The sequence below is a fragment of the Aethalodelphis obliquidens genome, unplaced genomic scaffold, assembly GCF_003676395.1.
Source record: "Aethalodelphis obliquidens isolate GAN/ISIS:26980383/991018 unplaced genomic scaffold, ASM367639v1 scaffold16, whole genome shotgun sequence".
Taxonomy (NCBI): domain Eukaryota; kingdom Metazoa; phylum Chordata; class Mammalia; order Artiodactyla; family Delphinidae; genus Aethalodelphis; species Aethalodelphis obliquidens.
Genome location: NW_020837960.1, coordinates 20,300,454 through 20,328,168, shown reverse-complemented (window position 1 = coordinate 20,328,168; position 27,715 = coordinate 20,300,454). Strand labels below are relative to the sequence as shown.

Genomic DNA, 27,715 nt, shown 5'->3' with positions numbered 1-27,715 from the left:
TACAGAATTTTCTGAAAAGATCTGACAAATGCGTTTTACTCTACAAATTCTCTATACTAATTAGTTTTTGTCAACATTCTACCAGGTTAAAAATCAGGTGAAATGTCAGATCAGCCCTTTGATTACTTTGTTACATTTTTGGTTTTATTCTAAAACCACTTTTGATGGGTTATTCATCAATAATGCTTACAAATGACCCTTTCCTCACAGGAGACCTGTTAAGAGTTCTATCTTCTATTTCTATTACCGAACAAAGGCAAAAACCCACAGGAAGGTCACTAACAGAGGAGTTAACACAGTAATGTGAATTCTCAATTCTGGGGCAGAAATATTTCTCCCAAGATTAAGAGCCACAATACAAAGATTTGAAAGAACTCTCCTCTAACGTTCATACAGACACATCTCCCAGGAACATCAGTGAAACGTCTTTCCTCAGTGTTACTATTCGGAACGAACAGATAATTAGATAGGAGGATGGTCTAAGACAAATCTGTGTGAAATCTCTCAACTGTAATCTCCTTGAGGGCAGGGAGCTGGTAGGAGATTTCCCAAAGGGGTTGTATTACATTATCAGAAGGAACTGTCAGCTTGGGATGTTGGGGGTGGGCAGTAGATTCTTCTTTTTAATTAATAGATTTATCCCTAAATCCTTAACTATCAGAACCACTTAAAAAATCTACATATTTATTCAAGATGATGTTCATGTAGCCAATTTGTCTTCATTGCTGCTTCTCATAGTCATTGTTAACATAATCGATTTAACAAAGTTCCTTCCTGAGAGAGGATCTAAAACATCAAAACCCGTTAGATTTAGTGTTAGTGCATTTCTACCCCCAGATTAATATTCCAACGAAACATACTAGGAAATAGTAAAGAGCACATAATACAAAAGAATAACGAGAATGAACCAGTTCCTTCCGTAAACTGAGTAAACTTCCTTCCATAAACTTCCTTCCGTAAACTGAGTCTAAAATGGCACACCTATCAGGTATATCATTTTTTGTTTTTAGAAAAGGATAACGTTGAAAAAAAATGAAGAAGCATCTTTAAAAGACAGACTAACATATTCTTCCCAATAGTTTGGTGGCCATATCTTAATATTTCCTGATATCTCAATATTAAGATATGGCCACCAAACTACTGGGAAGAATCATGTTTCTCATCTCCTGCAGGTTTTCTAAGCACATTTCCTTTCTTCCGCTAGCGCTGAATTCCACCGCTGCAAATCACTGCAAGCCACTTTAGGTTTTTAAAAGGCACGGACACAACAATGGGCAAGATCCTGCTCTAAAATAACCAGACCAAAAAAGACGTTAGGAAGGACAGATTTAAAGCAATTTCTTCTTTCATCTACCAGGGCTTTTGGTTTTTTAAACTATGACCCTGAACTTGATTACCTTCTAGGAGATGGTTAAGCCATTAGTCCCTTAGAGAGTAATGTCATGATTCTCACCAGGACACCAGTGGCCAAGTAGATACAGAAACACGATGGCAGCTTTTTAGTGGTCAAAAATGAGCCATAGGGTTTCTTCCTTTTTATCTTCTCTCTTCCTTTTCTCTCTCAGCCTCCCTCTCTCCCTTCTTTTAACCATTGAGCAGACAGCAGATATGTGACGCGCAGGTAAGAATCATATCTATCTAATTCATAATTTTATTCTAAGTATCCGGCACAATTTTTGGAACCTAGAATGTGCTTAATAAATATTTGTTGAATAAATAAATATGTCTATTAAATACTGCTATGAGCCAAACACTGCGGTAGGCACCAAAGTTGCAAAAATCCTGTCCCATAGGGACTGCAAAGATGTGTTTAGGGAAGCAGATAGGATTGGATCTATGATTATACAGAATGGGGTGCTTTTTCCTAAAGCAGGATCAGAGGCGTTTACTCAGCTATAACTTAAAGTGGAAATATTCATGCTCTAATGTTATCGTCATGGTCCCAGGAATGGGCGGGCTGAATTTACGCCCCTGAAATGAAACGATTTTTCTCCCTACTTTCTGAAATGAACACAGAAAATCCTTCATCTCCTGAAAATGAGGCCCCAAGGAAAGCTGAGTGACCAGCAAAGCTGATTGTTTTTTCCTTGGAGGTGCCCAGACACTTGGCTCCGTCACTTCATCACCAGCCAAGTTGGACTTCCTCTGCCTGGGGCAGTTTCCCAGCATCCTTTCCAGCACCACCTTCCAGAATGTTCTCACGGGTCCCCCCAGGCCTACCAGTTTAGGTCTTGGTTTAACTCACAGCAGCTGCCCGGCTTCCCTCTGTCACCCTCCTGCACTAGAGCTGAGTGAAGGAATATAGGCTCATGCTGGACCTTCTAAGTGATTTCCAGTGATTAGCACTTAAGTGTCAAAAGTTTGGAACCGTTCCAGATGATAGCCATGGAGGAGGCGGGAAATCATCACTGCTTTAAAGACTTTACCTTTGGCTAAATCTCAATGCATATTCAACACCTTACCTCTAACCAGTCTCCCAAATCGCAGTCTCATCATAGTATCATCAATTACCTTTAAGCAATGACCAGAAACGCATCAAGCGTTAGGGGTCTCTTCCCAAACCGAGCAACAGATGCTGCCTTCTGCTCTCTGGGAGCACCTCGCAGGCCAGCCCGGCTCCCGCACAGCTCAGACGGCTGCAGCCCCTGGGCAAAGCCTTCGCTTGGTCTGCATGAAGCAGCCTCAAATGTCCACGTAAGTCACAGGAGTCTTCTCACTTCTGACCAAAGGGATGCTCGTTTTATTCAATATCACAGCAGCTGAGAGCAGCTTCTCCTGTTACTGGCTGCAAAAATAGAAGCTTCTCTGTGGACATCAGGAAAACTGGGTCACTCAGCTTCAGAAGCACCCACTAACGCCAAGCTTGAGAAAGCTCAAAAAAGAAATTTTCTACTTTCGCTCCCATTTTGGCCCACTGACCCCGCCATAGCTTGCCAATCATTTTTTTTTTTCAAGTGCAGTTTGATTTGAGAAGAGAGAAAACACGAGTCAGGAGTCAAAGAGCTCAAGGAGACGTGTCCAAAGAGATGTGCAAGGGTCATTGCTCAGATCAGAGGAGAAGAGATTTCTTCACTGGCATGAAAATCTGGAAGAAACAGACTCTCATCTTCTCTGACACTGAGGTTCTGAGTTTTCCGAGTTTATGGTACTGTTCTTGAGAAGCCAAGAGCATAATTTCAAGGACAGGAAACATGATGGCTTCTCAATCAAATTAAATAGCAAAGTGAAATCAATAATTACTCAAATTTACTTGGCAAATTAGCAAGACAAATTAATTGAAATTCTACTTTTGATCATAAGTATATAGTTAGAAAAGTCTTTGGTGGATGAAAATATCTCTGAGGCATGAATTAAATCAACTGGACAACCTGATGATAAAGCCCTTATGCTTAATGTACAAATCCCAACTTGCTGGCATGGAATATAAAGGAAGAATAGAGATTATCAGCAAATATTCATTAAAAATGGTCCTGTACAAACAATGTGAATAATAACAGCAAACATCTACTGGGCTTTTATTCCGTGAAGATGCTGTGCTACACTATGTATTATTCTTATCATTTATACTGTTTTGTTCTCTTAAAAATTAATAAAGAGAACCATTATGGTTACCACTTGCACAGCACAAACCATTACTGTCCCTTTGTCCACAACCATGGACTTCATGACAGAAGGAGCACAGAGCACCAAAGTCTGACAAAAGATAGAGACTGAGATGCCTTTTCTCCTCTCAGCCTCATCTTCCACTTACAAATGTCACTACTTCTCAGTAAATCTGGTTCTGTAAAACTCTGAACACATCCATGCTGGGCCGTAAGAAGCCAGTCCGTACATGGTATTGCCTGACAGCAGCTATTCATTCAAGATGGGCACGTGACAAATTGGTCCAACTAGACCGAGGAGAGAGACTTTTATTCCATTACGGGGGGAGAAGCTCGCCCTCACCTATTTGACATGAACAAGGATGCTTAGAGACACAAGTGCCAAATGCAGTCCTCTTCCGACCAAGGGGAGAACTAGCCTCAGGATGAAGGACTTTGAGATGGACAACATCTTTGAGCCCCTGGCTCGGTCAGGTCTAAAGTTCACCTACAGGCTCTGGCCTGTACTAAGGGATCTTAAATGTCTTCTTTGTTTAAGCCAGTTGTCATCAGATTTTCGTAACCTAAAGTTAAAGCCTCCTAATTTATATAAAACAAAATGAATGAATGTTTGTTAAAGTAAATTCCAGCAAGATACAAAAAATTAATTTTTCTATATAAATTAAGGCTTTTTTAAAAAAGTATGGTCGCTGACCACTTATACCCGAATCACCAGGGATCCTTGTTTGAAACACAAATGACAGAAGCATAATATCCAAGGCATAGAAACTAAAAATCTATCCTCAACCAGCCTACCTCTGATTCCAACGCTCAAGGTTGAGAACGACTGTCAAGGCAAGCTATACCATTTCAGTGGGGGAAGTTAGAAATTCATTACGCAGCGTGCTTTAAATTCTTGTTGCCCTGTTTTGAAAATGTGTGAATTCAAACCTGCCCCTGGCTTCCTCATAAATAAGTGTGATCTAAAGGTAAGCAGAGTAACAGTCTTTGATTTGTGAAAGTGGTTATTTTTGCAAAATTGCTTCAAGGCTCGGGACTTGATGAGATATGAAAATGCTTGAGAAATAATCAATAGCCTGATAAAGCTGTTTTTGATGAACATAAAACAAACTCTCCCCCAAGTGCCTTTCTAAGGAAAGAAGACATTTAAAAAAGTAGACTCTATTAGGCTCCCACCACGTTATGTTACAACCACAAATGTAAGCTTTTTACGTAGTCCCTTCCTTGCCTAAACAGTACTCATATTTTTGGACTCAGTTTAAATGCTCTTTGCCTGGGAGGCCCTTCCTAGCCCCCCAAGGATTCCTACCCCCTCTGGTGCGTAATCAGCTCCTTCCCGGCTCTTCTCCCTGACCTGCCTGCAACCTACCTCCCTGTCACCCTAAAACACGCCCACGTTCACTCTTTACCTACCGAAATCCTCTACAGCCTTGAGGGCTCAGCTAAAAATAATATCTCCTTAAGGAGCACCCAGGTGAGGTCAGGGCCCCCCGAATGGTGAAATGGCAACTAAATGAAATACCAACCAGGCTGCTTTGGGCTGCAAGTAAGAGAAGGCCTGCCTCAATCTTTACCCTGTAAGGAAATGAATTACTGTGTGTCAGCAAGGCTGGAAATTCTAGGGATGCCGGCCCACAGGCTGGTTTCTCTGCCCGCCCCTGCCCTGCGGCCTGCTCCTTCCTGCTATTCCACCTTGTCAGGGGTGGCTGCCAGAGGGAGGGAGACCACGGCTTCTGATGCCTCTTCCTTAGGCATGTGATTCCATCTTTCTCAGAAGCCTCTGGAAACATCTCCAGTCTCACTCGCCCAAATGAGCTTAAGCTTTCCATGCTAGTGCTAAGAGGTGGGATGCCCAAGCTTAATTAATGGGGCTTTTCACACCTTATGTCGCAACATGACACAACAAGAAAATGGTAGTATTTACAAGGGATCCTAGGATAACTGGATGGGGCTGCTCGGTGCAAAGTCTTGGACTGTCCTATATCCTGACCGGCTGAAGGAATCGATAAATGAGCACAAATGGAATGAAGACATTTCTGGCACAACAGGAGGACGCTTTGCTTGAGGTCAGGGGTCTCAAACTACAGCTCCACTACCCATTTGTGTGAATAAAGTTTTATTGGGACACAGCCACACCCATTCATATAGGAACTGTCTTACCATGTACTTGGCCATATGGCATGCACAGCTGAAAATATTCATGACCTGACTCTGGCTCTTTATAGAAACATTTGCCAAACTTTGGCTTAGACTGACCAACTAGAGTGGAATAATATTGGCAAGACAACCACAGTGCCCATTACAGTGCCTGACCCTTTATAACACACTTTCCATATATATATATATGTGTGTGTGTATATACACACACACATATATTTATATATTTAAGTATATGTGCCTTTCCTGTTAGTTTTTAAGTTCCATGAGGGGAATAAATTGTGTCTTTTAATTAATTAATTTATTTTTGGCTGTGTTGGGTCTTTGTTTCTGTGCGAGGGCTTTCTCTAGTTGTGGCGAGCGGGGGCCACTCTTCATCGCGGTGCGCGGGCCTCTCGCTATGGCGGCCTCTCTTGTTGCGGAGCACAGGCTCCAGACGCGCAGGCTCAGTAGTTGTGGCTCACGGGCCCAGCTGCTCCGCAATAGTGTCTTTTTAAATTCGTTCCTGATGCCATGTCCCCAGCACCTTGCACAAGGCCTGGCACATCGAAAGCACCCTATAAATATTCCTTTGCTGAATAATTGAATGAATGCACTCCTTAAATAATCTGCCAAAGTGGGAACAAAAGCAGCAATGATTTCTTTTGGGATACGCTCTAAAGCAGCGGTCCCCAACCTTTTTGACACCAGGGGCTGGTTTCCTGAACAATTTTCCTCGGATGGGGGGCGGGGAATGGTTCAGACGGTAATGTGAGCAACGGGGAGCGATGGAGAGCGGCAGATGCAGCTTCACTCACTGGCCTGCCACCCACCTCCTGCTGTGCGGTCCGGTTCCTAACAGGCTGGGGACCCCTGCTCTAAAGACAGCAATCACAGCTCAGTAACGGCACGCCAAGAAGTTGACCCACATTCCACTATAAGGAGGCCGTGAACCTTAATCACATTAACACTGCCCAACCCTCGGGAGGAAAGATTCATCCACACGCTGTCTATGGAGAGGCGCAGAAACAAGCTCAGGTTCTCAGAAGTGGCAGAGACGGTAAGACGGTACGGCCACGGCTAGCAGCGTGTACGCCACTAACACCGGGCTACGGAGTCATCCTTCCAGAGAACCTCACCCTCGCACGCACAGGGCGGCGCCCAACCCAGCCTAGGCTCTTCAAGTTTGCTCCGTAATCTCTGAGTTCACTCACTCCCTGAAGTTCAGCTCTCATCAGTGTTCCAGGGAACAGTAAAGACAGAAAACACAGGAAGTTCGGTGGGAGACGTGTGGTGACATCTCTATGCCACGGTTTCCCTTTAGGTCCTTCTTTAGGAAGAAAAGATCACAGAGTCTGAAAAATTAATAGTAACCTGGAGAAACGGAACTCAATAAAGCCAAAATACTTCTTCAGGGGACCCAGAACTCATCTTATCTGTAGATAATGCCAGTTTTGATTTTTTTTCTCATCATCCAATCTAAGAGAAATTTAAAACTAAAAAGGCCAAAATTAAAACAACGCTGTAATTTTAAGGTTGCTAAAACGGCTTTAGTGAGTTTATAACATAAGAAAATTATCATCACTAGCAAAGAAAGAGGCAAGTGTTTTATTTTTAACGTTAATTTTGACATTCAAATTTTTAATCCTCAATGCTGAGAAGCTGTAAAATCCTGGGGTGCAGTAGCGAAAACAGGATCTGAGTTTCATTATAACCTGCTAATTAATATGGCAAAACACAACAGCAAGACACCAGCAAGAACAGGATTCTAACCAAGTTGAGGCCTGTGTGAAACAGCAGAGAATCCCTCAAATACCAGAGAAAGAAAAATGCCAAACACTGTATTGCAATATCTCCCCTGGACACAGTTTGCTTTCCAATAAAAAAAAAGGATAGGCTAGCGGTTAACTTTGTGCCAGCATTTTCCCCTTCTCTGCATTTACAACAATCACAAACCAATCTAGCCTTAGGACAGCTTCGCCTTCAATGAGGGAAGAATGGGCAGAGGGAAATCTCTTATTTTTTTATCCATGCAAATTGGGTGGTATTTCAGGCACCATCTCCTCTACCCAAAGAGCCAATAGTATTTTGAGGGAAGCAGGTGTTTGTCATCCATTGAGTCAACCAAAAATTGCTTCATTTTCAAATTCACAGACTTTTTATATGATATCACATCTGCCCATTTTTCTCAGTATCCAACAGAATTTTTTTCTTATAAGTTCTTTTATTTATTTATTTTTTGCTGCATCACGCGGCATGCGGGATATTAGTTCCCCGACCAGGGATGAACCCGCACCCCCTGCGGTGGGAGCACGGAGTCTTAATCGCTGGACTGCCAGAGAAGTACCTTTTGTGTGTGTGTGATAAGTTCTAACAAAAATTTTTTAAATGAATTGGGATATAGTAATACTGCCGTTAGACCAGTTCCCTCGAAATTTTTCTACTTAGAGAGAAATATTTAATGTGAAAAGCAGACAGATGTTTAAGTTAGTAACTCACTACGTGCTCATTGTCAAAAACTTAATCTGTCTATCCATATATTAGGGAAAAATATGTTGGCTATCATTTGGCGATAAGTGTTTTATGGGCTCATAATCTTCGGTCTAGTTAACACCAATTCTAGCAAAACATCCTAAGAAAATGATTCAGTCAAGAGAAGACATATTCATTAAACTACTCCTTACAATATGTTTATGTAACACCAACCGAGTAGACAAAATACCCAACTAGAAAGAAATAAGCAAGTGGTTAAGTAAATGTAGGTTTCTCAACCAACGGAAATATTAGCTGACCATTACAAATTACAATGGTGCAAACCATGTCGTATTATGCAAAACATTTTTATAGGCTGCCACGTAAGTAGAATACATTCTCCGCACAAGTGAGAGATAGCTCAGATTTTCTGATTAGGACACAGGAAAAATCATGAGCCCTTCATCAAGGTGTGAACTGTGGCCTACTTGATCACAGACCCTGTTTCCTGGGTCTCTATGGTCCCCTGACGAGCTTTCTTCATCCCTCCCCTGTGCTTTGCTGAACTGTAATCCTTGCCTGCCACATGATCCACGGGGTCACTTTAAGACCCAGCTCCATTCCCATCTCTCTCACAAAGCTGTGTATTACCCTGGAGTGAAAGTGCTTTAGATTCCTTAGCACTGACTGTCATCTTCTTGATCATAGTACTTGCTTTATCTTCTCCAATAGACAGTGAATTCCACAGAGAGAGTTACTTTTAGTGCATGAAATGACTCAAATATATGATTTTGAATGAATGAATGAATGAATGAATATTAACTCCTCATAGCAAGGACCATTTATTTTCTTTGTATCTACAGTACTTCCCACAGTACAGGCCAACAGTAGATTATACATAGCTCTTTACTAAACAGTTGAATAAATGAATGTATGTGTATTGTTACACGTGACTGCTGGCTCCAATCCTGGGATGCGTTTTTCTTCCCCATCCCTTTTCCACCTTCTCCTTCTATGAAAGATCAGAGAAGCTTCTCTTCTAAAAGCAGTACTATGCATGAAGAGAACTTACCCAGGTCAAACTGGCCAGAAATGTAGCCACAAGTCTGCCGGACCTCCTCACTGTCCCAGCCCAGGGGGTACAGGGCACAGCCAGCACCGATCAACAGGCCTGCAAAGAGAAAAGACAACGGGACTTTAGCAATGCCCCTCTGCAGCCCTAGATAAAGGTACAAGGGAGAAGAAACCAATACAGCCAATGTGACAATGGAACATGGGGTCTGCTTTTGGGAAAGCACCAGCCAAGCTCCCTTTAGTGACCTAAGTTCAGTTTAATTCCAAGAACAATTCCAAGTCTGCTTAAAAGGGGGTGGGAGGTGGGAAGAACCACCTTGACAGACAGCTCAGTTTGGTTCCAACTTCCCCTTTTAAAGCATTAAAAGCCTTGCAAATCCTGTTTAGGGAGTACAATCCAGAAGCCCTTTTAATCACTCTTGTAAAAAGCCAACCCATTCCACCCTCAATCCATGTAAACAAGTAATTCGAGAGCCAGCAAAAGGGCCTCATGGGTTATGCATCATCATTCATTAGATTGCTTTTTCCAATTTAAGAATCAAAATAGAATGTTTCAGCATCATCAAATTTTTTTTTTTTTTTTTTGTGGTACGCAGGCCTCTCACTGTTGTGGCCTCTCCCATTGCGGAGCACAGGCTCCGGACGCGCAGGCTCAGCGGCCACGGCTCACGGGCCCAGCCGCTCCGCGGCATGTGGTTTCTTCCCGGACCGGGGCAAGAACCCGCGTCCCCTGCATCGGCAGGCGGACTCTCAACCACTGCGCCACCAGGGAAGCCCACATCATCAAATTTTACCAGGGGCAGAGACAGCATAAAGATTTTCATGAACCACTTGAGCACACTGATTGAACTCGTGGACCATGCTATGGTTACCATGCTCCCTTGAGAAGTTGAGAATCACCAAGTGTCCACGCATCTTGGAAACACTCAAGAACACAGACGCTAACTGTGACTTCAGCTCTTCTTGCAGCGAAGACCAAAAGGTTTGATGAGTGACCTAAAGCAAGTGACGGTTTTATTTTAAGTTAAGGTATCACGGCAGCTCACCCTGAGCGGACAGCTTTCGATTGGTGAGTCTTTAGTTTTACATCAAAACCTATCAATAATATGGTTTTATGAGAAGCTGAACGAGACTGAAGCACTGACCGATCAAATCTGAGGGCTAATCTGAAAGTATCATCTTGTCACATCAGTCAGCGAGTATTAACATCACCCGTAAATCCACAAGTGTGCTGAGCCAGTGGGACCAATGCATACACAGTCTGACTGTCTGCAGGATTGTGGGTTAAAAGGCGCTAAATAGCGGAGGCCCCTAAATTAGAAAACCTGTTAATGTGGTAACGTATAGGCCGAACAACAGTGTCCCCAAAGGCATCTAAGGGAGACCTTCAGTATTTCTGGATTGAGTCTCTTCCTGTCCCCCTTTGGCTTCTCCCCTGCCCCTGGTGGATGACTTGAGTAGTTGTAACCTGTACAAACTGTCTGTTTCCTCACAGGCATCTAAGGAGGAGCTGCTTTCTACCCCACTCCCCCAACCTCTGCCAGCTGTGTGGGGAGACATCCCCCAGAAACGGACACGTTTCCCACCCTGTTGCCCCTCCCTCTGATCCATCCCTTAGACCCCAGTAAAACGAGCATCGAATGCAGAAGGGCTGTGATCCGAGGGAATTGCCTGCAAAGAATCACTGCAGCTGCAATCACAAATTCCAGGATACCTGTATGCAACTGTGTAAATATGAATTGTGTTGAGGCCGAAAAATAATTCGAAAAGCAGTGATATGAGGTTTGCTGACTAAGCAAATATCCCAGTGACCAGTTTCCTTAGGCTTTTTGCCTTAGGATAAAAGTTATAGCATTCTGAAGACAATTCCAAACTAGCGTTATCCACCATCAGGTAAAGAGAGAATCAATGAGGATGCCAGAGTGTGTGTAAACTGAATTCCATGAATGTTGACTAAATAATGTGGCATCATTTCCATGCTACTCAGTTCTTAAATTAATAAGTAACACCACTTTTTGAGATCTGGTGAGCAATTTTTAAATGATGACACACGCAGAAAGGCCGTGAGGTATAAAATGTTCAAGGGAAGTAAAATGAAAAACAGTAGGAAAACAAATGATAAAGTCTCAATTGCTAATGTTCTTACAGTATGGCAGAAAAATATGTGTCATGTGTTCATGAAAGAAGCTGCTTTTTTTGGGTTTTGTTTTCTGTTTTGTTTTTGTTTTTATCAGAATTTATTCTTAACTTCTGAAAAGAATTGCTTTTATTTACAGTTATCCAATGCCAGTTGTTGTGTTTATATGAATTTCTTTTTAAATTTTATTTATTTATTTAATACAGCAGGTTCTTATTAGTTATCTCTTTTATACATATTAGTGTATATATTTCAATCCCAATCTCCCAATGCATTCCCCTCCCCACCCAAGAAGCCGCTTTCGTCCAGTATAAGGATCCCAGCATTTTGCGAGACTAAACAGAGAGGAACTTTTAAGTGCCTGTTATGGAGCAAACAGGCCTGTGATTCTCTAAGTGGTACAACGCTTGGTAGTCAGGGTTCTTCTGTGTAATAGAATATTGGGCTGTCTTTGTAACAGTACGAAATATGGAGTCAACCATATAAATTAGAAATAATTTTATACATAGGAAATCTGTGTTAGGTGTAAGAATTAAAAAAAGAAAAATACCATGAGCATATGTTCACATTAAAAAAGTATTCAGTGGAGGGCAACTAACTTATCTAGATTTTAGTATTCATATTTATGTAGCCGTTGTTTTGTCATCTGCTAACAGTAAAGATACTGCAGATTCTGAAGATGTGGGCAACATTTCTGGGAGAAAAGTGCGTGTTGCAAACTCCTCAGGCTAAGTGATTGTTGCAGTGATTAGGTTCCATAGGTGAATACCTGGCTTCCCCACTACCTTGCTACTATTATACATTAAGGTGAAAGCAAGTCTCGGGCCAAATTCAGCCAACTACGAAACAACTGTTTACTAGCAGGCTGGCACAAAAAGCGATCATACGACCAACACTCTAAACTCAGTGAAACCCGCCCTCAACTCCATCAGACAGTCACTCTAACAAATACCTTCAAAACACAATAACTACAACAATTATTCAGATAGCAGGATCAGGGACACTTCAGGTCAGATGACACAGGATCTTCCAGTTGATGGAATGGGAGAGGGTGCAGGAGTCGAGTTCTAGACCTGCCCTGCCCCACACAGTAGCCACGAGCTACACGTAGCTATTTAAGTTAGGGATTTCCCTGCCGCTCCAAGTGGTTAAGACTGGTGCTTTCACTGCCAGGGCCTGGGTTCGATCCCTGGTTGGGGAACTAAGATCCTGTAAGCCATGCGGTGCAGCAAAAAAAAAAAAGAAAGAAAATTAAGTTAATTAAAATTAAATAAAAATAAAATTCAGTTCTTCAATTGCACTAGCCACATTTCAAATGCCTAGTAACCACATGGCGCTAGCGGCTACCATATTAGACAGTGCAAACACAGACCATTTTCATAATCACAGAAAGCGCTATTGGAGAGGGCTGCTCTAGACCTAAGACACCACTTGAAGAGGATGGGAAAAAACCTGCCACTCTAAAATGTCCCTTTGGAATGTGGATTATTTCTAATAAAAGCAATCAAGGCCCAAAAGATTCAGGAAGAAAGTTTGACCTTCCCCTTAACTGCCTAAAAGAATGTAGACAGAGGGCCCGTTCCAGGAATAGAGCTATCACCAGAGATATTTGCAAAGAATACGGGAAGTGTGGTGGAGGAAACTACACAGGGATTAAAGATCAGAGTTCACTCTATGTCCCACTGTCTCTGCCCAGCCCAGTAAACATTTATTTACCAAACACTTGCTTCTCCATCTCCATGAAAATTGCCTTCTTCCCCTCTGAAGCCCCAAAGGACTAACCCCCAACATTCTCTTTGTCTTAGCTGAAGATGGTATTTCAAGTCAGTGACGGTTTTGCCATTTCAGGGAATCAATCACTCGGTTTTTCCTGAGTCTCTCCCCATGTACACATGTTATTAAACGTTTGTTTGATTTTCCTCCTCTTAATCTATCTCATGTCAAGTCAATTTAATTCTTAGGCCAGCCAGAAGAACCTAGAAGGGTAACGGAAAATTTCTTCCCCACCCCCACCCCCCCCCCGACACTGGGCTGGCCAGATTCTTACACCTATGCCTGACACTGCCTGTTAACAATCAAAATCATCCTTACTCTTTTAGATTCTCCCTTTGTGGGTGGGGGTGATGGGTGGCTAGAAGCCAGGAAACTACATTTCAAAAACTCTCCTGCTAGCAGAAGTTCTGGCTCATAGTCTGTCAATGAACAGGTAAAAGGGAGGAATAAACCATATTCCCCATTGGCAGCTGCAGCCAGGTGACATGCTCTTCTGCAGACAGTAGACATATTTGGGGTGTGACTTCCTGGCATCCCTCTCAGCCTCAACTCTCTAAGGGCAGATCATCAGCTGTCCTCACCTTTTTTTTTTGGATAATTTTTGATTTTTTTTTAAAAAAATATTTATTTTTGGTTGTGTTGGGTCTTCGTTGCTGCGCACGGGCTTTCTCTAGTTGTGGCGCACAGGGGCTACTTTTTGCTATGGTGCGTGGGCTTCTCATTGCGGTGGCTTCTCTTGTTGCACAGCACAGGATCTAGGAACGCGGGCTTCAGTAGTTCTGGCACGCGGGCTCAGTAGTTGTGGCTCACAGGCTCTAGAGTGCAGGGTCAGTAGTTGTGGTGCACGGGCTCCGGGCATGTGGGATCTTCCTGGACCAGAGCTCGAACCCATGTCCCCTGCACTGGCAGGTGGATTCCTAACCACTGCCCCACCAGGGAAGTCCTGCCCTCACTTTTGATCCCTGCATTTCCTGAGCTCCTGAATTCTTCAAAGCAGCTTCTCCGACCTCCACTTCCCCAGACCTCCTAGTAGGTCTGTGAAACTTTAAATCCCTGGGTTACATTCCCTGCTGCCTGAAATACCTAGAGTGGTTTCTTTTATTGGCCAATCCCTGGCTGGTACGTGCCCTACTTGTGCAAGGGCAGAGGGGCTGATACGAATCTTTCTATCTGTCCATTACTTAAACATCCATTTTCTCAATTAAAAATGGTCTCAAATACAATTTATGCCAATTACTAAACCTTGGGGTAAGTATAGTGATATTAAAAGGCTTTGTGTTAACTGCCTCTGTGGTGTGATCTCTGGTTAGGGAACTTATGCTAATTAACTTCTAGAATGTGGATTTCAAAAGAGGATACATCAAATGTTAACTAACTGCCTTAATATTGGCATCAACTAGAATTGTATCGTCTATACTGAGTTACTAATATTGTAAAGTTAGAGAAAATTAGGATTGGCATATAGGCACTACCATGTGTAAAACAGATAGCTAGCGGTAACCTACTGTATAGCCCAGGGAGCTCAGCCAGGTGCTCTGTGGTGAGCTAGGTGGGTGGGATGGGGGTGGAGGTGGGGGGGCGGAGAGGGAGGTCCAAGAGGGAGGGGATATATGTGTACACATAGCTGATTCATATCTTTGTACAGCAGAAAATAACACAACATTATAAAGCAATTATACTCCAAAAAAAAAAGCCACCATAAAAATGAGAACATCATTTTAATGGAAGAAATCTGGCAGTGTTCAGTTTTAGCAGTGTTAAGTCTTAGACCATGTTGTGGAAATCAATGTTTGATGGAAACATAGTTTGAAAATCCCTGAATTAGATACCACTTAGATATGATACTGTGTGCTGAAATGAGGCTCAGAAAATATTCAGGAATGTGAAGTGGTTGCCCAAATGAAATCTTCGGGACTTCATGAGTTTTTATGGCTCTAGCTGACTAATTTGCTCCTGGGGAGTAAACGGTTCAATTAAAATCTCTGGCTCACAAACTTTTATATTATCTACGTGGATTTTCTCTGTTACATTTATAAACCCTGTGGTTACCCCATGGGGCTTAATTATGTGGTATTTTAACCAAATTCCCATTTCACTGCCATTACAGACATCATGAAAAAAAGTCACACTCTGTGAAAATCTGTGCATATAGGAATGGAAGTGAGGCAAGATGCTGTGAATCGGAGGAAACAACCTGAGGAAGGTGGTAACAGAGGTGGGTGGTTGGAGGAGATGTGAACTCATTGGCAGCTACAGGCTCATTTGCAATTAAGAAGAAGTCTATTCTTGCAATCCTAAAGACTTTGCAACTTTTAAAGGGTCATGCGTCAATCACAAATTAGTGTAAATTAGTTCAGTCTTTAGTTTTCACAGGGCACCTCGCTGGAATCAGTTATAGGACATCATAGACTATTGGAAAGGTCACTGTGTAGGAGGTCTTGGGGATTTATCCACTTTAACCTGAGTCCTCTAGGGTTTTGGCCTCACCCTGTTCAAGCTAACTAAAATGTCTGAAGAGCCAGGTCAGTGGAATGACCTCGAAGGAGAAGCCAGTGTTAATGGAGAAGAAAGAGTCCGGATAAATGCAGAAAGGTGGATGCTGGGAGCTGCGCTGTGATGCTGTATTATCCAAGGGGTCTGCCTTTAGCCCCATATGGGCTCCTGGGCCTAAATCTTAGGACACACTCTGCCTGCCCGTAAACTGCCTTGGGGAGAGAGAGGGTCCCAGTGGAAACGCTATTCATTTTCGCACCACGCTGGAGATACCTGCCATGATACTAATTATTTTTTAGAATTTGAGTGTGAAGTCTGAAGTTTGTAAAGAGCTCCGTGGTCAGAGTAAGAACCCGAGGCTGGGAATTTTCCCTTCTGCAAACCATTTTCTATTCAGTCGGTACTTCGCACTCAGCCAACGGAATATTAACATAACAATTCAGCTCCTGCCAAGAAGGCAAAGCAAACCTCCAGTTAGCCAATGCCAGTCGCTCCCCACAGGTGGTAAGAATAGAGTCCTCGTGTTAAACTCATAAAGTCTAATTTTTTTTCCAGGCCACTCTTGAAAGATTTTATGTGACCTCACTTTTTTTCCATGACTATCGCTCCAATCGTTTCCACGGTTTATTATTTTTTTAAATAGCCTGACTTTCCCCACCTATTGCCCCTGGAGTGGTCACACAAGCCTTTCCCATCAATTCATCTTTTATGTTTTTTGGATACTTTTATCCATCCTCCAGTTCCTTTATCTTCCTTTCTGCGGCAAGCGCTGAGGGAAATTGTTTTCTTTACTTTTCTCATGAAAGCTGCTCGGTCTCGTAGCCCGTTATCTGGACTTTTCTTTGGAAGAGGCTGGTGTATCTCCAAGTCACCACATGTTAATTTATGTACATGATATTCATCCATTTTCAGCCCTCGATAACCGTCCTTTTACAAAATGGAACAGCAAAATAAAGCCAGCAGTGGGGAGGGCACAAGGGCAAGGGCCAGTATTATAACTCTTCGGACTTTGAATGCACAACGAGAAGGAAACTACTGAAGTATTCTAGAAGAAGGAGGCTTGGTTAGGCTCTTGTAAGCCGTACCTCCTTTCACAGTGCTTTCTGAAAACTGAGGCACTGAGGATGCAGGAGGCTTGTCCAAGGACACAGAGCCCAAATCAACCCCAGGGCCCCCAGGGCCCAGCCCACGGCTCTTTTCCACCTATAGTGATCCCGATGCTTGGACATAAGTCCACTCCAAGCTCACACACTCTCTGCCCACGACCTGAGTTCAGGCCACACGTGTTGGATTTGAACAACATGGTGTTTTCCTACGTCAGATTTTTCACCGGCAAGTCCAGATTTCTCGACTCTTGAATAACTGAAAGATATGCCCATCCTGGGCCTACATCCAGCTGGCTGAAGCCAGGTCATGGCGGTCCCATTAAATGGCTCAGGCACCCTGGCCAGTTTCCCAAGGCATATCTGACTGGGGACCACTGGTTCTCTGAATATGTCTCAAACGACCTGTCTCTGAAAGTTGAATCGCTCCTCTCTAACTGAGACACTTTCATTCCTTACTTACCTACACTCAGACCCCACGAACATACTAGCTGTTAAGGTCTAGAAGCCTCAGCAGGCGGCTTGCCCTGGCCACCCCAGCAGTGAGCTACAGGTTCCACTCCCTCCTGTGAGCTCCTACTGGGATGCGCTCTATACCATTTATTTGGGGTTTACCACCTTGCACTGTAGTTATTTAAGTATCATGTTTCCTGAAAGGCCAGAAACTCTACTGTATGCTTATTTGCATCCAACTCACTGGTTCATGATATTGTCTAAATACTAAACAGCAGTGATTCAGTATTTACAAAAGCTTCAAAATAATTATATAATAGTTATCTAATAGTTAATAGATGATATTAAATTGCAGTGATACTATTTATTCAATATTTACAAAAGCTTTAAAATAATTATATAATAGTTATCTAATAGATAACAGACAATATTAAATTGTAGTGATACTATTTTTTTCTTTTTTTTTTTTTTGCGGTACGCGGGCCTCTCACTGTTGTGGCCTTTCCTGTTGCGGAGCACAGGCTCCGGACGCGCAGGCTCAGCGGCCATGGCTCACAGGGCACAGCCGCTCCGCGGCATGTGGGATCTTCCCGGACCGGGGCACGAACCCGTGTCCCCTGCATCGGCAGGCGCACTCCCAACCACTGCGCCACCAGGGAAGCCCAGTAGTGATACTATTTATTCAGTATTTACAAAAGCTTCAAAATAATTATACAATAGCTATCTAATAGATAATAGATAATTGCCTTTATTTAGCAGAGGAGGAAATTAAAGCTTCGAGAAGCAGGTTCTTACTCACGTAGCTACGAAACGGTAGATCCAGGCATTTACTTTTAGGCCAGTCTGAGCTGATTCTCCTCACCACCACCTTCTAATGACGCCCAGACCCCAAAGTGTTTGCGGTCCCGGCTCTGACCTCACCTCCCGTGTTCACATGTGTATTGAACCCTGCGTATAAATGGAGAAGTAGGGATGGGGTAGAAGATCAGGAGATATTTCAAGTCACCAATTCTCTACCACTGACTCTGCTTTAGCGACAGGGAGCATTTCTGCTGCTGCCTGCTACCGAAGACAAGGGACAGGCTCCTGCGAACCCTACAGATCCCCCCTTCCCTGGGTGCTGGTGAGGGAGAACCCGGATGTGAGTTTCAGCACACAAAGAGCTCTGTCCACAAAGAGCACGTTGAGGCATCAAGATGAGAAACGGATTCTCCCTCGTGAGAAGTTTAGCCAAGGAAATCATATCTTATCGTAACGCTAAAACATAATAAAGAGACATGACCACTTCTGAACTATCAAAAATACTTTTACAAATCACAATAAAACTATTTCTTTGCTAAAAACATCCTGCAGAAGAGAATATTCTTCAGGTTCTCTTAAAATATTTTCCAAAATGACTCCTCGACTCTCATGCCTTCCCCTTTTCCAGTTCATGCAGCAGAAGACACAAAAGACATCAGGCACCAGAATACCTGCTCCTTAGCTCAGGGTGAAAAATCACAAGCTGATTTCAGCCAGGAGTGACTTGTCCTCTTTGCTCTTTCTAGAGTCCTAAGCAATCATTGGTAGAAAAATTAAAGTTGCTTCAAACAGTGCAATGTGGGGGAGATTTTGTAATTCCTATGCGACAGTTTTCTGGTAAATTACATCTGCTCCAAAGCAACATCTCTCTAACCCTAGTAATTAAGAGCACCTCATTGCCACTGTTTCACCTCTTTAGGTCTCCACTTTTCTCACCTGTAAAATGGGGGTGGGAGGGACCTCCTTCTCAGGGTTATTGCAAGGATCAAATGAGATAGTGTATGTAAGGAGATGGGCACCATGCTCACAGTAAGAGTTCAATGAATGGTCTCTACTGCTAAGCTTTGGACTTTGAGCTGATGTAGGGGAGGGTGGTAGATTTGGTTCAAGCCAATGTGTGCTTGTACTTGTCTCAGAGAAGGTCCTCTTCTTAGACAGAACGCAGAGAGGGTTCCAGCAAGGATGTTCGTGGAACCGAGTCAGGAACACTTGCCCCGGCAGTCCTATCAGCTGTGCAAACCTCCGTAAGCACGAACGAAACAGCCACAGCCTGATGACCCTCACGCTGGGGCAAAGGATCCGCACACGACTCTAAGGAGAATAATACTTTCATCTGTTGTGGTTTCTGGTTTTTTCTTTTTACTTTTAAAGGCACTGTGACCTTTCTGTGAGGCAGACAGAGCCAGAACTGATGTCACCACTTGGTTAGGATGGAGTCACAGATGACAGCGGAGATCTGAGGGTCCCCAGGGGCATCATCAGAGGCGTTGTAAACTCAGGGCCCCGGACTCCTGCTTCTCTGCTTTGGTTCACTGCCTCCACTCTGAGGCTGCTGGGAAGGGAGCTGGCAAGGCTGAGTGCTGCAGCTCCAGCTCTGAAACAAAAGAAACTCGAAGTTTCACGGACCCTAAGGTGTCCCGTGTTACACCAGAGGAAAAGAAAGACACAGTCCCACATTTCCAGAGGAGTGTGGTTTCGGACCGTGCTTCTCAGACTTGACCTGTACACAGAACAGCTGGGGGGCTTGTTAAAGTGCAGATTCTGGTTCTGCAGTGTGAGGGCAGGGCTGGGTCTCCTGCATTTTGAACCAGCTCCTGGTGAGACCCAGGCTGCTGTCTACGCCACACTTTGAGCAGCGAGGGTCCAGTGGGAATAGTGCAGGCTTTGAGGGTGATCACGTCAGGTTTGAATCCTGACACCACCGTACCAGCTGTGCTTTTGACTTCCCTGAACCCAGATTTTCATCTATAAAAGAGACCTAATGGTGCCCATATCTTTAGCATTGTTATTAGAAACAAATAAAAGGCTTAATAAAGGTGCCCAGTTCAGGGCTTGGCATAAGACAAGAGCTCAGTAAATGGTATCAATAGTTGTGTATCAGTATTAATAATAATATTGCATCACGGGAGTTGCAAACATTTCATTCTGTTTTACCTGCTGATTTCCAATTCTTCGTTACCAGCTCCAGATAATTACCGGTTTAAAACAAACCCCAAAACAAAAACTCCCTAAGAAAAGCAGAGGGCTCTGCCTTACTACTTGCTTACATCTTCTGAATAAATATATTTTCTAAGACCACAAAATAAATATATTTTCTAAGAACTAAGACCACAGCTCTACAGCGAAGGATTATGACATTTCTTCTTTGTTCCCTCCAACATTATATTATGAAAAATTTCAAACTTATGGCTAAGTTGGAAGAATTGTTATCGTGAGCACCCAGATACCCACCATCTAGGTTTTATGATTAACAGGTTTTTAAAATTAGCTTTATCACCTATCTTTCCATTTTTCCTTTCCTCTATCGATCCATCAAGGCATCTGTTTTGGGGGGAGGGGGATAGGGAGATGCTTGTCACAGTTTTTCAGCATCAGGACATGTGAAGTTTCTTTTCATTATTCATGCTCCACCCTCTTTATTTCCCCTTGGCCCAATGGTCTGCACAGACCTATGAGGTACACGCAAAAGTTAGACCCCAGGGAGGGAGGGAGACGCAAGAGGGAAGAGATATGGGAACATATGTGTATGTATAACTGATTCACTTTGTTATAAAGCAGAAACTAACACACCATTGTAAAGCAATTATACTCCAATAAAGATGTAAAAAAATAAAATAAAATTGCAAATCTCCCCCCCCAAATACATAAATACTTGCTTATTAATTTCTACAAAAAAACAAAACAAAAAACAAAAGTTAGACCCCAAACCCACAACTGTCACAACACTGTATCCCTAAGCTAAGGCCTGATGGCACTAAGTGGGGACCCATCAACCTAGAAGTAACTTATATACAAGTCTAAAGCAAGGAATACCTCTAAGCTTTGCACATTTCCCAAATAACCACCCTATGACCTAAAATGGGATCAGCGTGCTTCTGCTGTCTGGCCCAGAAATACCAGTAAGACCTTCAAGAGACATTTCACCAAACCCAGAATGCCAACAACATAAAGAGTTCCAGCCCAGCCCAGCCACGCAGCTCAGTTTCCAGTGGACACATTTTCTCTCAAGGATGACTGCTGTTTTGTACAAAATGAATCACTCCCAATACTCCTTAAATAAGAAAAAAAGGAGGCACAGAATCATCACGCTGCAACATAAAAGCTTTCTAGGAACAAGGCTAGGCTCCAACAATATCCTGTTAGAAAAGTCTGACCAAATCATGAAAACAAAAACCAGACAAACAAAAACACCCAGGTGTAAGTAAATGTATACTGCGAGCCCGAACACATTCCACCCCCTGCCTTGGACATGCAACGTCAATTCCAAAGCAGACTCTGGTCTGGTCCGTGCATGCTGTTTAACTGTGGTTACTTACCCTCACTCAGCTAGATATTCAAGAGCTGCACTGCCAGGAACAAGGCCTTTGGAGTCCGAGAGTCCTGTATTCAAATACTGAGTGTGCTACTTAATAGATACTGATGGAGGAGGTCTCTTAAATTTGAGCCTCGAGAATTTCATCTCTAAAATGTATGTACCAGTTTTTCTTTACAGAGCTGTGGAGGGGATTAGATAAAATGTCCCAGCAGAGTGCAGAGCATATAGAAGGAGTTTTGCTCTTATGAAATAAGGAAGAAAGAGAAGGGAAAAGCCATAAACACTTTTTAAAGTTTAATTTGTACGAGAGCGGCTTATGAGAACACAGTACCCCAGCACCAGGATGCTTTGCTTACTGGACAGGTTTGCAGAACTTCCGCTGGGATTGCAGGGCAGGTGACGCCACGTGTCCGAAGCCTCACAGAGAACACATCATGACACATCGCATCATAAGCTGGAATGCCATCCCCGGCCACCTCCGAGCCTTCCCCTGACGTGCCTGCCTCCTGAATCACTCACTCCCAGTTTCCTTACCCTCAGGCCTGTAGAGTGATTTGCCCTGGGTGTGGGAAATCACACTGCTGTCCATCTGACTGTGTAATTCTCCCAGAGGCCCTGGCTGAGCTGACACCAGTGACATCGGTGAAGGGACTGAGGGCCCAGCAGTATATAGGCAGAGTTGCCTGGAAAAGAGGCTCCTGCAATACACCATCTCCTGCAAGAATCAGAGTAGATTTGGGGGTTGTGTCCTGTTTGAATGGAGACAACAGTGAAACCAAGCTGCCCCAGTTCTGCGTGGATCCTGTGAGGAACTATGCTGTTTACTGCATTAATACACAATGAAGCTATGCATCTGGGGACTCAGGGAAGGGGACTGGCTGAGTCGGGAACTATTAGAGCATCAGTAACAAAATTCCTTTGGAAGAAATAAGGGGAAGGATTGTGGGTTGGGGAGAAAGGGACCAGAGAATGAATCTTTTCATAGGGCTGCAAAAAACATTAACGTGTTGATTTTATTTATAGCCAAAGAGTCTGGAGAAAGGACATGGCTAGGTTTTAACTCAAGCACGGTCCTGACTTGGAAGAAGCCTGTCGCAGAGAAAGGGCAGATGGCTTGGGAGCCAGAGGCCCTTCAGTGTGGAGCCAGGCTCTGCCCTGGTTGATGGCTGATGTTCATATGTGAAAGGGGAGGGCGCCCTGCAGATCACTCGGGAAAAGCACACAGAGAGGGCAATATCTCCCTCCCTATTTCTGATATCCTAATATCATAAAGTTACCCAAGGCAGTGGAGAACTCAGGTAGAGGAGTCTTCTAAAAGAGTGATGAGACGCCTGGGGCTTTCACTTCAGCTTTCCTACGATAAATTCCATTTTAAAAACCTGTTTCAGTTCTAACACAACAAGATTTAGGAGGAAGCGTAAAACCTCTCGTCCCGCTAGTGTCTTTAACCAATACATCAAGTGCCCAAGGATGGACGGATTCCGTGTTCCAAATCTTATTCGTTCATTTCTACTGGACTTAACAAAAAAGTATCAGGGTAAGACGTGATGTATCTTCCTATTTATTTCTAAGGTCCTTAAGTATTTAATCAGGGACCCCATGACAACACTACAGTAGAATGTCGGGCACATTTTTAAAAAGTAGTAAACTCTACAGATGATGAAATGAACGGTTAGTGAAAGGCTTTCTACAAGTTGACATCGCGGAGGCCTCTGTGCAGTCTGCAGCCCGCCACGGTGAGCCACTTGAGGCCTCAAGGCTTCAGCAGATGGGAAGAGTGATTAAAATACTTCTGAAAATGTAATGCAGAGGCTATCGAATGAAAATCCTGTGTAGTACCGAAAACAAGCCTATAATGCCCCGACAGGCCGCCTTTTCTTTGAGTTCTAGATATTCTGATGGCAGAGATATCCCTTACACTTGGCTTCCAAACAAAGAAATTAAAGCATGAGGCTGCCTGGAGTTTTATCTTGACAAACTACCGTCGCAGAGGCTAGACATAAATCTAGGTTTTTACAACTGATGCTGAGGCCACAGTGAGAATCCGATACGGCACAGGTTTCACAGGGACAGATACAGTATCGCGGGATGACTCAGAGCACAGCCTCGGAAGTCTGACCAGTTCTCTCTTGGCTTCGGGATCCTGAAGAACTCCCTTGCCTTTCTCTCGAGCATGTTTCCTCATTAGTAAAATAGGAATAAAATCCATATCATTGAGCTGTTTATAAATAAGGATTCTTTTATATACATAGGCACACACACATATACATACATGCATACATACATGTGTGTGCATATGCCCACATATACACAAACTCTATATATGATTGTATATATCTAGCTTATATTATTATTTGAATATAATATATACAAATTCTATATGCACATATATATCTTTTGACTAGAATATATAAGACACTTGTAACAGGTTTCTACTAACTTTCTGGCTTAGCATATATACTATTCTCACAACTTATAGACTCATAAGGCACGTTTTTCACCACTAAAAAACGAGAGATTATGAAGATACCATAAGATCATTGATGGATGCCAACCACGAGATGGTACAGGCGGCTGCTGCATGTAAAACAGACAGTTCTTGAAAGATATTTTTTTCCTTCATCCACCGTCTGAGACATCAGGAAAGAAAAACCGCATCTATTTTCTTCAGGTCTTTTTAAAATACCATCAATTCCACTAAAAAACAGTAAAGCCATCTGGAATAGCTGACAGACAATTTGGAAGCAACGTCTTCAAGACAGCTATAATGATTTTTCCTTTTCTGTTTTCCTTCCCTCTTGAAATGTCAAGGATAACTGAAACTTTTTACTTTTCCATCTGTGATTTACTGACCAGTCCCAAACACATTTCAAAAGGACTCGAGAATTTGTTTCCAGTCAGTCCAATGCTGGTTTTTAAAATTTTAATTCGATTTTTAAAGTACCATATTTTGTCATGTGTTTTTTCGATATTTAAAAATATTTTAAAACATCCATTGAAATGTGATCACAAAGGTCTTTCACAATGAGAAAAAAATACTCTAAGTGCTTAAAATACTATCGTAAGCAGTCACAAAGAAATCACTGGGATCTTTTTCAAATAGGTTATCCTAAGAAACTTATTAAAATAAACGAAAAGGACTTCCCTGGTGGCGCAGTGGTCGAGAGTTCGCCTGCCGATGCAGGGGACACGGGTTCGTGCCCCGGTCCGGGAAGATCCCACATGCCGCGGAGTGGCTGGGCCCGTGAGCCATGGCCGCTGAGCCTGTGCTCCGCAACGGGAGAGGCCAAAACAGTGAGAGGCCCGCGTACCGCAAAAAAAAAAGAAATAAGTCCCAAATGGATAAATGCTGCTTCTCACATAGCAAAACTAGCAGAAGATAGAGTCAGGAATTCTCATTCTTACCCTGCTGATCTAGCTAGCTACCTGAAAATGAATTTTACACAGAGACTTTGAAACTGAACACCAGATGTATCCCCAAGATCTAATAAGATATATTTAGAAATATATTTCTATATATTATATATATTTGGTAGAGAAAACAATATGAATTGATGTCTGCTTCATTAATCGAGCTGGTGGGCTTTTGGGTCTGTGCAAAGCATGGTGCTTCTACTGTGGAAAAATTAAAAACCTGAAGAAGGTCCATTCATTCTAGCATCTGCAAGAAAGAGAAGTAACACAGAAATATTTCGAGCTTGTACTTGTGTGATGCTAGCAGCAACACCAACAGTTAACATAGAAATCAGTTAATTTGGGATGGGAAACAAGAGAAGGTGGTCTTTGAAAGATGAATGGGGTTTTGATAGGTAGATGGAGTCATGCCAGGTGAAGAAAGGGGGCCTGGAGATGGACAGGTACAAGGCAGGCTGAGGAAAATGAAACCAGACTAAGTTAGGAACCAAGGGCGTAGAGGAGAGTGATGGCCAATGGTTGGGATGTGGTCAGTGACCCTTGAGGAGGTTGGTAACTCTGGGCCAAGGAAGTTGATCTTTATTCTGTCAGCAAAAGGACCTTAATGTTTGTGAACTGGGTTCTCAAGTGTAAGCACTGAAAGGGACTCTCCAGATGACCTAATCTAGTGCTTCTGAAAATATGCCATCAGAATATTCCTTAGGACCAAGAGAAGTGAATTTCATACCTTATAGAGTCAAGTGACCTACTTGAATCAGTCCTCCTCTGAAATAGGTCTTTTTTTTCGACTTGAGAAATTACTGTGGGATCTTCCATTCTATTCCACAGATAGCCTTATTTTTTTGTGCAAAAATGCATTCTCCAAAATGGAGTTGGAGTAAAGTGGATGCTCCCGTAAGATATTTGGGGTTCATCCTGTGGCTTCACATATGCATAGCAAAGCACCCTTTTCTCTCTCTTTTTAAAAAATTTTTATTTTATACTGGAGTGTAGTTGATTAACAATGTTGTGTTAGTTTCAGGTGTACAGCAAAGTGATTCATCTATCCATATACACGTACCTATTCTTTTTCAAATTCTTTTCCCACTGAGGTTGTTACAGAGTACTGAGCAGAGTTCCCTGTGCTATACAGTAGGTCCTTGTTGATTATCTATTTTAAATATAGCAGTGCGTACATGTCAATCCCAAAGACCTTTTCTCTTTCAGTGTACATATGCAGAGCTCAGTTTTAGAAGAATGAATCTATGAATCCAGGCTGCAGCTCAAAAAGATGAAGTGACAGTAAAGGAATCAGAAATGAAATGCTCAGAGTCATAGCTGGTAAAGGAATCAGAAATGAAACGACATCCTCTGGCCCTCTATTCAAAGCTTGTTCTGCAACATCACATTGTCACACAAAAAAGTACCAGTGCTGATGGGCACAGGGCACATCACATTCACAAAGGTTCAGAGGTCACCTAGTGCTACCCCATGAGTGAGAGGGAGACTTCTCCAGTCCCATGGACCCCATCACGCCCCACCATGCCAGCCACCGCTCCCCACAGGCTGCAAACAGAACAGTCTCTGGTGAGGTGAAAGAGAGGATTTAGACGAGGCTTCCTCCAAGGGAACTATTTCCAACATCGAAATTTCCAGCTTATTTAGGAAGGGAGAACAGAGCCTCAGATAAATGCCTCCCTTCCCAAGTGGAACCGAGTAGCTGCTAATCAAAGGTTGTCAAGCATGATTTGTACCACTCAGGGCTTCATGGAAGGCACAAAAAGAAAGACCATAACACCATGTTTATCTCCTTCTCATTGCTGGTTCTGGCAATAGTATTAGAGTCAAGGCAGGCTGAGTCAAAACAATTTTCTAAAAATATGGATCAGCTGAGACCATTTAAAGCCTCCTTTTATGGAGTTAACATTAGGACTTTCCCCTTGGGCTGTTTTGTGTATTCTTGCCCAGAGCCTGCTCCTCCAGCAGCATCTAGCCGTCTAGAATACACAATTCTCTCTCCTTGCCAGGGGATCCCAGCCTCCCAAAGACTGATGAGCGAGTCTGCATCCTTCCCAGGAGCCTGGGTAACTATTCCAGAGGGCTCCGTCGTTCAGGGTGGGATGTGGTCTAAGCCTCCGTCAGAGTTTCCGGTGAGGAATACTTGGTTTTGTTGGTGGGACTGGCAGTGAATCTGTCTGTTTCAATCCTTCCAAGGATGAGCTTCTACTTTCCCAATTTTTGTGAAAGGAGAGAGTTCGACTCTAGAGGGTGAACTGAATGCCATGATATTATATGGACATTCAATTTTAGGGAGAAACAAAAGCAACCCCTTATCTGTATCAAGCTTTTCACCGAACTCTGTTTTGTTTTGTTTTTTTAATAAATTTACTTATTTATGGCTGCATTGGGTCTTCGTTGCTGCACACGGGCTTTCTCTAGTTGCGGCGAACGGGGGCTGCTCTTCGTTGCGCAGGCTTCTCACTGCGGTGGCTTCTCTTGTTGTGGAGCACGGGCTCTAGGCGCAAGGGCTTCAGTAGTTGTGGCTCACGGGCTCTAGAGCGCAGAGCTCAGCAGTTGTGGCGCACGGGCTTAGATGCTCCGTGGCACGTGGGATCTTCCCAGACCAGGGCTCGAACCTCTGTCCCCTGCATCGGCAGGAGGATTCTTAACCACTGCGCCACCAGGGAAGCCCTGTGGTCCTTTCTTACAGCAGCCCCAGGAAGCCACTATACCTGGTCAAAAA

General features: G+C 43.2%; 1 protein-coding gene across 8 annotated transcripts in view; it reads right to left on the bottom strand.

Annotated features, from left to right (window-relative positions):
• Nucleotides 1-27,715, bottom strand: part of LHFPL6 (LHFPL tetraspan subfamily member 6) — a 273,997-nt gene that overhangs the window by 44,873 nt on the left and 201,409 nt on the right. For all 8 annotated transcript variants that reach the window (XM_027116442.1, XM_027116445.1, XM_027116443.1 and 5 more), the window contains one exon: nucleotides 9,283-9,381. In XM_027116442.1, the coding sequence (XP_026972243.1) occupies nucleotides 9,283-9,381 (99 nt within the window). The remainder of the gene's footprint in view (nucleotides 1-9,282; nucleotides 9,382-27,715) is intronic.